Source organism: Cyprinodon variegatus, unplaced genomic scaffold (assembly GCF_000732505.1).
Source record: "Cyprinodon variegatus isolate N-32 unplaced genomic scaffold, C_variegatus-1.0 Scaffold1238, whole genome shotgun sequence".
Taxonomy (NCBI): Eukaryota; Metazoa; Chordata; class Actinopteri; order Cyprinodontiformes; family Cyprinodontidae; genus Cyprinodon; species Cyprinodon variegatus.
This window is the reverse complement of record NW_015151691.1, coordinates 23784-37446: the sequence shown is the minus strand read 5'-3', so window position 1 is coordinate 37446 and position 13663 is coordinate 23784. Positions and strand designations below refer to the sequence as shown.

The 13663-nt window shown below is 38.0% G+C and overlaps 1 protein-coding gene across 5 annotated transcripts; it reads left to right on the top strand.

Annotated features, from left to right (window-relative positions):
- Positions 1–2255: 2255 nt before the first annotated feature.
- LOC107102349 (E3 ubiquitin/ISG15 ligase TRIM25-like) lies at positions 2256–13380 on the top strand. Of its 5 annotated transcripts, none has more exons than XM_015401612.1 (8): positions 2256–2383; positions 3784–4421; positions 6085–6193; positions 7977–8072; positions 11512–11745; positions 11981–12003; positions 12150–12295; positions 12379–13380. In XM_015401612.1, exons 2-8 carry the CDS (start codon positions 3799–3801, stop codon positions 12657–12659), a joined length of 1512 nt encoding a protein of 503 aa, XP_015257098.1. In that variant the 5' UTR covers positions 2256–2383; positions 3784–3798; the 3' UTR covers positions 12660–13380. The 5 variants fall into 5 exon arrangements, with proteins under 5 accessions (XP_015257098.1, XP_015257101.1, XP_015257099.1 ...); XM_015401615.1 differs by having other exon boundaries at positions 2257–2332; XM_015401613.1 differs by having other exon boundaries at positions 2296–2383; positions 3747–4421.
- Positions 13381–13663: the final 283 nt, after the last annotated feature.

Genomic DNA, 13663 nt, shown 5'->3' with positions numbered 1-13663 from the left:
AATGACACCTCTAATTATTGAATTACTTAACAATTTAATGGTAAATGTATTTTTAATGAATAAACTGTACATTTAATTATTTAATGCTAGCTTTAATAGTATATATTTAAGGGGAGTGTTGGCCTAGTGGGTTAGATAGAGCAGTGTACTTGTGCTCCGGGGATGTACTGCATAAAAGTATCCAGTTCGATCCCCACAGCCTCCATTCTGGGTTCCTGAGCAAAACCCTTAACCCTACACCCTGGGTGCCGCACAATTGTAGCTCACTGCTCCCCAAGGGAATGAGTGAAAATGCAGAGAACGAATTTCCCCATTGTGGGACAATAAAGTGATTTACCATTTTTTTAATGTAATTCTTTCAATATGAATTCATTTATTTCATATTTTTTTATGTTTCTCTATTTTTGGAAAATTATTTAATTTTGCCCCCTTAATTTCCAAAACGTTTCTTTTTCCACAGAAAAATTGACAAAATAACACTACTAAATATTACTATTTCTTAAAATTATATCAGTATACTTAATTTCATATTTATTTGATAAATTCTGTATTTATTTACAGCTTAAAAAAAAATTATGATGCGTTTAGATAATTACTACACAATCAAATTAATTACAATAACACAAGTTATTTATTTAATTTGTTGTGGCACTGATCATCCTCCATATGCCTGAATGTTATATATTTTTTCTGACCCATCAAATGTAATTTCTGCCGAAAAGACCCTGGTTGCTGTTCACCCCATTCTGTTTATGACTCCTGACAACTGTAATAAACTAAACTGGAAGAAAAGCTCATTACTATTGCTAAAATTGCATGTTGAATAAAGATATAATAAAAGACAACTATGACACAAAATGAGCCTAGTTAAAAATTGACTGTCAAAAGTTAATTGGAAGTGGCATAAAACTCTAGGACCATTCATTTTGCAAAATCAACTATAAACCATCCAGGTGGATGGCAAGTTGGTTAAAAAATGACATTTGAAGGACTAATTACCCTTAAATAGCCTTTTTTTTTTTTTTTTGCTAATTAACTATAGATAGATGTCTTATTGCATATTCTACATATTATTGGCATAATTTTGAACATTTGCTGCACATTTGTTCGGATCCTACTCTGGACCTAAAACCAACTGTTTGACACCATCCTCAGGTGTAAATAATGTTTCTACATCTGATTTTTTTTTTTTTTTTTTTTTTTTGGTGTTTTAGCTGAGGGACTGTCACAATAAGTCACATGGGTAAATCAATTTGAAAAATCCACATTCTCTGATGTAGGGATGTGATTTTTTTTGTTTTGTATTTACTATTAATTGGGAAACCTACTATGGGTTAGTTTGTTTTGAGAGGCGTGGGGGTTAACTAGGGATAAGGTGGAGATTTTTCACAATAGAATAGAGGTAAGACGTTGATATTGTGACAAACATTTTGTGTATTAGCTGTAAATTTCTTTACATGTTGTTTGTGTACAGTTTTCTGCAGAAAAATATAGTATTTTGCGAATTCTAGATAGATAGATAGATAGATAGATAGATAGATAGATAGATAGATAGATAGATAGATAGATAGATAGATAGATAGATAGATAGATANTAGATAGATAGATAGATAGATAGATAGATAGATAGATAGATAGATAGATAGATAGATAGATAGATAGATAGATAGATAGATAGATAGATGATAGAACTGTAAATTTAGTCTTTTTTACAATTTTTTAAGGCGCACTTTTAAAAAATATGAATTGTCCAGAGAGCTGTTCCAAATGAAGTTTCTTTTTTTTTTTTACACTTGTGTAATCAAAATGACAAATAAAATCTGTCTAAGTCTAAAAACAGTTTTGTACATAGTCTACATAAAACGTTCAAGACACATTTACGTACAATTGGAAATCCGGTTATTGAATCTGAAATAAGTGAAATAGAACTACAGCCTTGTAGAAATTATTTTGATGATCAAGGACGTTTTATGCTTTTCTATTACAAGCGTTTTCACTTAAAAAACGATTACTTAGTAGAACAGTCATGTTTTAACCATAAAACAACAAAAAATGTCTAATAATTTTAAATCAACTCAACAGAAACACCAACTAAATGAATTAGTTTCTGAGGTTTATAGCAACTGTCACGGTACTTTGAGCAACGCCTGACACAGCAAGTCTATATCTATAATGCTTGTAAAAATGTATCAACGGGTCGGTCGGATTCTTAGAGTTCCGACGGTCACTAAAGGCATCATTTCCCCCGCATCACTCTGCTCTCTATGGCAGGCTTGCCATAGCTCTCCGCTCTGCTTTGGTTTCAGTTCGGTGCTCGTTTGTCTGGATACAGGTGAGCGCTTCGCCTCGATATTTCCCGTTAGAGACCGAAAACTCCAGACGGGTAAGCTGAACGGCCACTGGTTGAACTGTTTACAGGGTTAATACCGGAGTGTTTCAGGGCTTTATCTGTCAGGAAACAAGGAAGAGCTGAGTTGTGACGTTAACGCGTTAGCCTAAGCAGGACAGGTGTAGCGCGGCTTCCAGATTTCAGGCGTTAGCCTCACCGAGAGATATCTACCGCCCTGGAGACCAGCAGCCCTGTGACGTTTAGACTCCATAAAACATTTACATTATAGAGATAAAAAGCTGTAAGTGTCTGTTTTTGACTTCTTTTGCTTTAGCTTATCAGAGGCGGAACTAATGCAGATTAGAGCAGGTGGCCAGTGCTGCTAACTGGCGGTTGACTGAGCGGCTTGTTCCGACGAGAATTTCACACATTTACTTTAATTTGTTTGAATCAATCCGTGTAGAGGCCCGGGCTGTCAGTTAAACTAAACCAAACTGTGACAGAAACAGAGCAGGAAACGGTAGTTTGTTTTCATTTAAAGTGAAAAACAGCAGGTTCCAGCTTATCTCCAGTGTCATAGCCTTTAAACACAGCAGCTAACTCAGCTGATGCAGGTTTCAAGGCTTTATTTAGTCAGCTGGTGTTTGTTTCCAAATAGCTCTTATTTTGATGGGTTTTTTTATGCCTTTCTGTATAGTATTTAAGGCGCAGTCTTGGAACTCAGATTTATATTTTTGCTTTTGATTTTGTTTTATATCATTATTAAATGTCAGATACCAGATACAATCTGAACTGTGTTTTATATTTTGTTTTTGTTTTTCAAATCACCATACCAAAACCTTAACTACTTTCGAAATGAGCACTTTGCTAATATATCCACAACTTTAATGTATTTAATTAACTGACTTAAGATTCAAATGGCCTCCATTACTTGTTTCTATTTAAACATTTCTTGGTTGATGAAATCCATTTTTATCCACAGACTCTTTCAAAATCACAACATTAAACCTAAGCTCACAGTTTAGTGTCATTTTAACACCAAAGCAAAAAATCAGGTCCACCAAGGGTAACAATATTTATAAAGTTGTGAAATTATTGTAAAATTTCAATATTAAAAATTGTAGGGTGGATCTGTTTCACTGATACATGTGAAATTCTGTGATGGTCTAATTTCCCTCTGTCAATGTGCTAGACTTCCTTTTATATTTGAGAGCAGTTATAAGGTAAATTTTTGTTTCCTATGTACTGATTAATGTTTTTTTCACAATTAGATCTTGAACTTATTATCTGATATCTATATCAACTGAAATTTTCATCATAAAGAAAAGATTGGAATAGTCCGGTCAGGCTTTTTAAAGATGCCACAAGTGCAGTCCTAGAAAAAAACCTTGTCTCTGATGGATTTGTCTTATGACAGTTTTCTCAGTCTTCTGGATCCTCCTCTGAATCCACAGCTTTGTAGATGCATCATGGCTTCAGCCCAGTTCGAACACAGCAGCGTCCTGCATGAGGAGCTCACCTGCCCAGTTTGTCTGGATTTATACCGGGACCCCCACCTGCTGCCCTGTGGGCACAACTTCTGTAAAGCCTGCCTAGATCGTCTGAAAAGGCAGGCGGAACGAGGTCGGGTACGCTGTCCAGAGTGCCGGGAAAGCCATCGGTGTGGCACCAACTTCCAGAAAAACTTCAAACTAGCTAACATTGTTGATGACTACCGTCGAAGGCGGAGAGCCACGGCTGCAGCAGCCTCGGCTTCAGTGGCCCAGGAATCGCTCTCTTCAACGATGCAGCGAGTAAAGACTGGGGTTGATGTTCAGTGCGACTACTGCCATCCTGCTGCTGCAGAGGCCTCAGGATTCAGCATCGCTGGAGATGCTTCCTCTGATGCCTCCATCTCTTTGGAAAGCAAGGACAAGAAGGAAGCCTCTTTGTCCACCTTAGCAATCAAGACATGCCTCAAGTGTGAGGTGTCGATGTGTCAAAACCACCTAAAGCCGCACCTGGAGCTGCCGGCGTTTCGAGAACATCCTCTCACGGACCCGATGCAGGACTTCTGGAAGAGGAAGTGCCTGGATCACGACGAAATCTATAGGTAGGAGGGGAAATAACTAAAAATGGTTTAAACTTTTGTTTTTGCCATAAAGCTGTAAAGATGCTGAATTCTGGAATATTTATAGTTCCAGTTGTATAAAAATGATGTCATAAAATTGAATCCAAGGCTAGTTTACTTCTGCAGTCCTATGGGGTTAAAAAAATACAACCAAACACAGAACATTCAACAAATGTCATTTCAGACCACACGGTTCCGCTGCATTCACACCAAACACTTTTTTTTACATCATCGGGGCGTCGGATTTTAATGCACAGTCTATAATGGATGCTTCTTGAAAGGTCCCACAATACTTTAAGAAATTTGAGATGTGTGTCCATACAATACCAAATTCATTTATAAAGCACTTCAAACACTCAACAAGACCAAATATGCAGTCATAACATACATATGATCAATCATAAAACAATAAAGTAGTAATAAAACAAAAGCTATTATAAAATAATGAAATAAACTAAGTTAACATCTAAGATTGTGTCAAAAGCCAAAGAAAATAAATATGCCTTAAGATTTAAGATCTGTCATTGAAGAGGCCTGTCTTATGCCCAAAGGAAGGATATTCCACAGCTTAAGAGCTGAACAGAAAAAGCCTGGTTCCCTCTGAGTTTGTGCTTTGCAAACCGGTCAGCTGTTTCAAGGGAACGAGAGGTGTGTAAGGATATAGAAGCTTGGACAGGTAATTTGGGCAAGGCCAATTAGAGTAACTTAGCATTTTAAAGTGAATCCTGAAATGTACAAATTAATGGTAAATTTTTGGGAAATGCACAAATTACTGCAGCAATTATATAGTGCGTTATTGTAACTCTGGCAAGTGGTTAGAAAGGCATTTATTACTGTTTCAAAATGCTGATGTGAAAAGATATGCTTTACTTTTGCTGGAAAAACCTGGATTTTACAACGGCTCTATTTTGAGTTTCATACTTGAAACTAGCATCTACTTTAACACCAAATTTTTTAATAATAGGCGCAACACACTGGGCCAAAGAGCCAACATCAGTCAGGGAGTCTTCATTGGGACTTCTAAAAGATCTCCACCTTTATCTTCTCATTTAGACATTTAGGGCCATCCAGGATTTTGTGACGTCCAAATATAAAAGTAGAATCTGAGTTGGTCTTCTTTAGTGCGACATAATGTCCAAAGGGTTAGAAGCTTGGAGTTGGAAAACCCGAACTTCGCAGCTTGTCAACCAATCGGAGTAGCTGATCCTGAAGCTTGCACGGAAAAAGTTACTGCATCAAAGCTGTGATCCCTGCTTCTGCAGAGCCGTAAACATAAACAGGCTTTCCACGGATCATTAAAAATCATTGAAAGTCATTAAATTATTTTTTTGAGAAGGCTTTGATAAGGGGTGTGCAGGTGGCGCAGTGGTTATCATGCATCTACGGAGGCCTTAGTCCTCGACGCGGGGGACCCGAGTTCGAATCCGACCTGTGGTCCTTTCCCACGTCTCTCATTCCCCCTTTCCTGTCAGCCTACTGTAGAAAAATTGAGCTGCTAGTGCCGTAAAAACAAAAAAGGCCATAATTGGCATTAAAATTAATTAAATGTGAACAAACATTTTTACAATTTTTTAATAAATGTTTCTTTCCACATTACTAAGATTTTAAGACTCACCTGATGTGTTTGTCTCCTGTTCCCCTCCAGATACTACTGCATGGATGACAAGATGTGTGTCTGCAACGCCTGCACCATAGAGGGAGGCCACTCAGGACACACCATCAAGACTCTGAAAAACACCATGAAGGACCTAAAGGTACAAACAGGACCCTCTAGGAGCTTTTTCCTTTTAATTCATTGTTATTCATAGAGCTCCAGTTCACAGCACCTGTCACTTGAAAGCTCTTTACAGAATCATTGAATCAGATTGTCCGGTGAGATTGGCTCAAAGTTTCTTAAGGAAAACCAGCTGATTGCATCCAGTTAACGACTGCAGGATTCTCTCATCTAGGATGAGATAGTGCAGCCGTTATTGTACCCAGACAGACTACAAACCGGGAGATATTTTCAACAAACTGACTCAACCACCGATCCTGGACTTAGAAAAATATATGTTGCTATAATTACAAAATGTGTGGAGAGTATGCAGCTGTAACCATGGAAACTAATCTGTTGGCATGCAGGTGAGACCAGATATGCACTGGTCCTTCAGCTGTGTGAAAATGGTCAGTTTTTTTTCATGCTACATGGTCTTCTACCGCGCTGTAGTTGTGGTTGTGGAGGTCAATCATAATGAAGTGGTGTACGTCTGACCCTGGGGACCATATTTGAATCCCAGTTATTACAGGAAGGGCCTACATCACATAAACCTTGCTAAGTCTGGGAGCAGGTCACATTTATTGACTGTTACCTAACAGTCCACCCTCATCTCATGTGGTTTGATCATTTTATGAATGATGAATTTGATCCCATGAAAAGATCCGGTCTGAGAGCCTGGAAGACATTAAAACATTAAAAAAATTCCTTCCATAACTTGGAATTCAACCATATTTGCTACTAAAATAAGATCCAGTATATAAACAAAAAGTCAAAGTATTTTTGTGTCTTTCTGAATGGGATGAAGGTATTAATGCTCATAAGCTAAAGTGTAGCAAACTACAGACATTATTTGACTTGTCCAATTGTCTGAGATGTCCAATTTTTGCAAATGGAATCTGAAGGAAAGAAAACACTTTAACCATTTGTTCAAAAGTCTCTATTTTGCACTCAGATGTCCAAATTGTTACCAAACAACAAATATTAACTTTTGAAAAGTTTATGAAATTGAATCCCTGCAAGTTGTTTTTAATTATGCACCATGAAATCCCACTTTACTGAGTTGGTAAATCCTCTCAGGACTATGGGCACCTAGGCCAGAGGAGCTCAATGGGAATCATCAAATACAGAGACAGATAACATCATCGCGTCAATTATATTTCTCGTTTCAGGGCGCCAATGATAACTGAACTGACTGGAGAGACCAGCTGAGTGCTTCTTAAAAAACTCAGTCATATTGTGCCTCTTAATCTGTGTTGTATTGTATGTTTTATTTCATTTCAAATACCCATCTAGGTAAGGATATTGAGAATTTGCATTTTCTAAAATGTAGTATGTAACATGAGCTCATGAAACAAACTTGTATCTATGTATCTGGCTCAGATAAGCTTCCACTTATCTGAACAATGCAAAGTAAAGGCAAAGTCTCGAAACTAAAATCAAGATGAAGGAATAGCATCATAATGATTAATAACCTTCTTTCTATTGAACTGGTTCCATAGAGATGCTTCCAATTCACTGCAGTGGAAGAAAAATACCACAAAAATACCAAAATAGATGCAGACAGGATTTAACTTCCAAATGAAATACGATAAACTAGCTTAGAACAGGATGTTTAGTTATGAAGGTAACTTTTATTTGATTGAAATCATACAAGGATTTCAGCAGCTGTAGAGGCCAAACATTGTTGCTGCCATATATATATCTGTGTTTATATGAGAATCTTATTGAAGTCTATGTCCTACAATGTTTTTATGAAACACTTTGCTGTTAATATTCCCCAGAGTTCACTGGATAAACAGTTATACAGGCTGGAGAGGAAGAACAGCATGGCGGAGAGGAAACTACAGGAGCAGAAGGACAAGGAGCGACAAAACAAGGTACAACAACCACAGACAAACCTGCTGTTTGGAAAACAAGAGCTTTGCAGCAGTCACATGGAATCAGCTGTTTTCCATCTGAAGCCACAGCTATAACGATGCAAAAGCAAATCTCTGAAAACTGGAATCGGCTATTAGCACAGAAAGGGAACCAAAGCTGGTTTTGGTTTCCCAGACTACAGCGCTGACAGCAAAACTTAGTGTGAAAGGAAGGGCTGTGAGATGTTGGTGGATTATAGGATTTGTTTCAGCTGGAGCTTTAAAATAAAGATCAGATCAACGTATTTAACAGCCTTAAATCATTTTAGAACAAAATTTACTCAATTCACAAGAACTTGAAATTGTTCTCATCAAATCCATTCTTTTATTTATTTTTTTATTTATTAGTTTTTACAGCTCTAATGGCTCGTTTTTTCGACAGTAAGCTGACAGGAAAGGGGTAAAGAGAAACATGCGGCAAAGGACTACAGGTCTGATTCGAACCCCGGTCGGCTGTATCGAGCTCGGACTCGGAGCGCACAGAAATTCAGAGAATTGGAATACGAGCATATTTTTGTGCTTCCTCTTTTCCTTTGCCTTTTTTTTAGCAGGGGCTGGGCGATTTGGCCTAAAAATAAAATCTCTATTTTTTCATTCGAATTACAATTTTTTTTCTGATTTTCTCCCCTACTTATTAACCTCTAGGAATCCATCTGATAGCTGGCGCTCTGTTGTGCATATTTACACTACCGTTCAAAAGTTTGGGGTCACCAAAATAATTTTGTGTTTTCCTGAAAAGTCACACTTATTCACCACCATATGTTGTGAAATGAATAGAAAACAGAGTCAAGACATTGACAAGGTTAGACATAATGATTTGTATTTGAAATATTTTTTTTTTTTACATCAAACTTTGCTTTGGTCAAATAATCCTCCATTTGCAGCAACTACAGCATTGCAGACCTTTGGCATTCTAGCTGTTAATTTGTTGAGGTAATCTGGAGAAATTGCACCCCACGCTTCCAGAAGCAACTCCCACAAGTTGGATTGGTTGGATGGGCACTTCTTGCGTACCATACGGTCAAGCTGCTCCCACAACAGCTCAATGGGGTTCAGATCTGGGGACTGTGCTGGCTACTCCATTACCCATAGAATACCAGCTGCCTGCTTCTGCTCTAAATAGTTCTTGCAAAATTTGGAGGTGTGTTTAGGGTCATTGTCCTGTTGTAGGATGAAATTGGCTCCAGTCAAGCGCTGTCCACTTGGTATGGCATGGCGTTGCAAAATGGAGTGAAAGCCTTCCTTAATCAGAATCCCTTTTACCCTGTAAAAAAATCTCCCACCTTACCAGCACTAAAGCAACCCCAGACCATCACATTACCTCCACCATGCTTAACAGATGGCGTCAGGCATTCTTCCAGCATCTTTTCATTTGTTCTGCATCTCACAAATGTTCTTCTTTGTGATCCTAACACCTAAAACTTGGATTCGTCCGTCCACAACACTTTTTTCCAGTCTTCCTCTATCCAATGTCTGTGTTCTTTTGCCCATCTTAATCTTTTTCTTTTATTGGCCAGTCTCAGATATGCCTTTTTCTTTGCCACTCTGCCCTGAAGCCCAGAATCCCGCAGCCACCTCTTCACTGTAGATGTTGACACTGGTGTTTTGGGGGTACTATTTAACGAAGATGCCAGTTGGGGACCTGTGAGGCATCTGTTTCTCAAACTAAAGACTCTAATGTACTTATCTTCTTGCTCAGTTGTGCAACGTGGCCTCCCACTTCTTTTTCTACTCTGGTTAGAGCCTGTTTGTGCTGTCCTCTGAAGGGAGTAGTACACACCGTTGTAGGAAATCTTTAATTTCTTAGCAATTTCTCACATGGAATAGCCTTCATTTCTAAGAACAAGAATAGACTGTCGGGTTTCAGATAAAGTTCTCTTTTCCTGGCCATTTTGAGCGTTTAATTGACCCCACAAATGTGATGCTCCAGAAACTCAATCTGCTCAAAGGAGGGTTAGTTTTTTAGCTTCTGTAACGAGCTAAACTGTTTTCAGATGTGTGAACATGATTGCGCAAGGGTTTTCTAATCATCAATTAGCCTTCTGAGCCAATGAGCAAGAAGGAGGAGTGATAGTTGCTCGAAATAGGTCTCTATACACCTATGTAAATATTGCACCAAAAACCAGACATTTGCAGCTAGAATAGTCATTTACCACATTAGCAATGTATAGGGTGTAATTCTTTAAAGTTAAGACTAGTTATCTTCATTGAAAAGTTGAGTGCTTTTCCTTCAAAAATAAGGACATTTCAATGTGACCCCAAACTTTTGAACGGTAGTGTACTGTACATTAAACACAGCAGTACAATTGAAAATAACAACAGTTAAACTTTTACCAATATAGACATGTTATACATCTTTAGAAAGCTTAGATTCTCCACAATTCAACAACCAAGTTCATTTCCTAGACACCATGAGTATCAAAGCACAATTAACAAAGATATAGCAGCATATTAAATCAGAATTTTAAAATAAAACTTCGACTTCTTACCTTTGCAGTGATCCAGAGGCCGTATTAAATATCCAATCTTAGATTCTTTACATTTAATTTGTCCGTAAGGGTCTACGGATAAAAAGTAATCCAGCATGTTCGTAATAAAAACATTCCATGATCAGAAAATTGCCACATAAAGTCAATTTTTTTGCCATCAGAAAATTCCCATCCTTATAGCTAACCGTCTTGCTAACAACCCTACCTTCCAAAAACATTTCGAGTTGATGTCTGTCTGTTTTCATCACCTTTCGGGCGTAGGTGTGACATCTGTGGCAGCCAACCCAAACCTTTTCCAAACAAGGGATAATTTTTATTCCTTTTTTCAGGACTAACTTCCCACTCTCCCAGTAGCCATGATGTTGCTTGCCGAACTGCACGGTGGAAGTAATACTCCAGCTACTGAAGCTCCAGGGAGCAACATTTGCGGCATTATACAAAAAATATATTTATTTATTTTTTCATTTTTAAACAAAAACCTTCCAACTTATTAATTGAATCGATTTTTTTTTTTTTGCCGAGGCATAATATTTAAACTGTAATCTGGAAGATCAATTTGTTGACTGTGATGGACTGGCAGCCGGTCCAGGGTGGACCCTGCTTCTCGCCCATGGACTGCTGGACATTGGCACCATCCCAATGCAACCATGGATGGAAGATTGTTTATACCTTGAATCTAAAGGAGAAGGCAGACTTCTTAAAAACAGTTATTTCTACAAACCAGCCTCATCGGTCACAGAAAAATTGCTCAAAATTTATTTTCAAATACTTAAGTTTCCTCAGATGTATAGCAGTGGTTGAAGGGGAAAGTTGTTTGTAAATAGATTGTGACAACTGTGTTTTGGGTTCTCTTATGATGATTCGATGTGGAGTTTTTTATCGTCGTCCTCCATGTCTACTGTCTGATGCAGAAGTTCAGAGATGATGCAGAGGGCTGTTTGACTCTTTTGGAGGAGGACATGAAGACCAGAGTGCAGCGCTTCATCCTCACTTTGAGAGAATACATGCGCACTCAGTGTGAAACCAATGGCTCAGCCATTCAGAAGAACATCTCTAAGATCTGCCAGGACCAAGCTCGCCTCCAAGAGGTGCGCTGCGGCATCGAGAGCCTTATGCAGGAAAACGACCCTTTCCACTTTGTCGAGGTGAGATTTTCCTCCAACTTATTTTAAGGTTTAATGATTAAAGCTCCAAAGCTAAAACATTCAAATGAATTCAATTTAAAACCTACAATAACTATTAGCTGGAAGAAACAAAACAAAAAAAACAGAATTATGAATGCAAATTAAATTAAATTGAACTTAAAACCTGAGACTGATTAGAACCAATTCCCTGTATTGAATTCTGCTGAATTTATTCTGTTTTTCATCTTAATTTCAGGCATATAAAACCACAGGAAAACAGTATGTACCACTTCTATCCATTTTCATCATGTCTTTGTGGATTTGCAAGCATTTCTTATAAGTCAAAATATATATTTGGATTTATAACAACTTATAGAGGATCCCTTATTTTTTGTATACTCATCCTGTGTCTTATTCCTCACCAGGTGCCGAAAGCAGCTTAGGAAGAACATGTTCTACCCAGAGTACATTGAAATGGAGACTGAGATCCTCAGCCTGAGGATGGAGGAAGAAATGAGCAGATTTCTTGATGATCTTCCGTGTCACATCATCTCTGGGATCAACTCCTTGTGTACGTCTTTTGTTTTATCCTTTAGTTTCCTACATCTACAATGTACAGAAAATCTCATTTCTCTTAATGCAATCGGCCATCAGGCAGCCTGTCTGATCCAACGGAGGAAGAAGATCATGAGGAGAACGAGGAAGAGGCTGCAGAGGATGAAGACGACGATGAAGATGACCTTGATGACAGCAGCGAGGATGAAATTAGGAGTGATGAAGAGGAGGAAGAGGTCCATGACGATGATCTGGCTGACCACGACTTGAGCCCGTGGGAGGAGGAGGAAGAAGGGGAGGAAGAGGAGGAGGAGGAGGAGGAAGATGATGAGGATGAGGATGTAGAGGAAGAAGAGTCAGAGGAAGACAGAATGGTTTAGCTGTAGAGGGTTTTTCATTTGTTGCTACAGCAGCAGCAGATTGACCCCCTCAGCTGGATTCACAGAAGCCAATGAAAACTGACAGAAGGCTGAACTTGATGGAAGTCCTTTATAAGAGATTTGCTGGATGTGAAACAGCTCACATCAACAAATATGAATGTATGACAGAATGTAGAAAACCTCTGCATGGCTGCAATGCTTTGTTTTCTATCACTTTGATAAATATTTTCCTAAATCCAAGATGTTTTCCTGAGGAAGCGCGGGAAGCATCTTCTAGAAAGGCCAGCTGTCGACGTGCCTGATAAGAAAAGATAATTTAAGAGTAGAAAAAAAAATGAACTCTTTAGTCTTGGTTTGGCAGCATGTTTGACAACGGAAAGTAAACATCCGGTCAGAAGTATTTGAACAAGCTGTCTAAGCTAGTTTATTCATTACAAACGAGAGAATGTTGTTTAACAAGTGGAAGAAATGCAATCTTTAACAGTTTACATAGAAGTAACGCTTTAAAACCAGTGTTTGCATTGTATATGAAATTGTTTCTATGCACACTTCATACAGAAATCTTAGAAGTTTTAGGTGATGAAACATTTTGCACTTGATCAATAATATGCTACCTTAAGCCTGGAATATTAGAATGTTAAATACATTTTTCTTCTAATGTGAGAGACTGGGAAGAAATAAGATAAAACCTGGTATTAATAAATTCTAAGTTCCATATTAATTTTGTTGCTCTTCCGTTATACTCACCTCATAAAAGGAGTGTTTTTATTTCTCCCCCTTTTAGTACAGCATTGATATTGTTGACACAAGCTACATAAAATATAATGGGACCCATCAGCGATGGTCTCAGGGTGTATCTAGGTCAAATGCTGATCTTAGTAGAAATTTACTACAGTTTTTACTGAAAGCTAAAAAAAAAAGCACATTTGATTTTGGACATTTAATTGGATCTTCATTGATGGTTTAATTTTGGAAAGGGAGGGTCTGACTAACTATATATGATA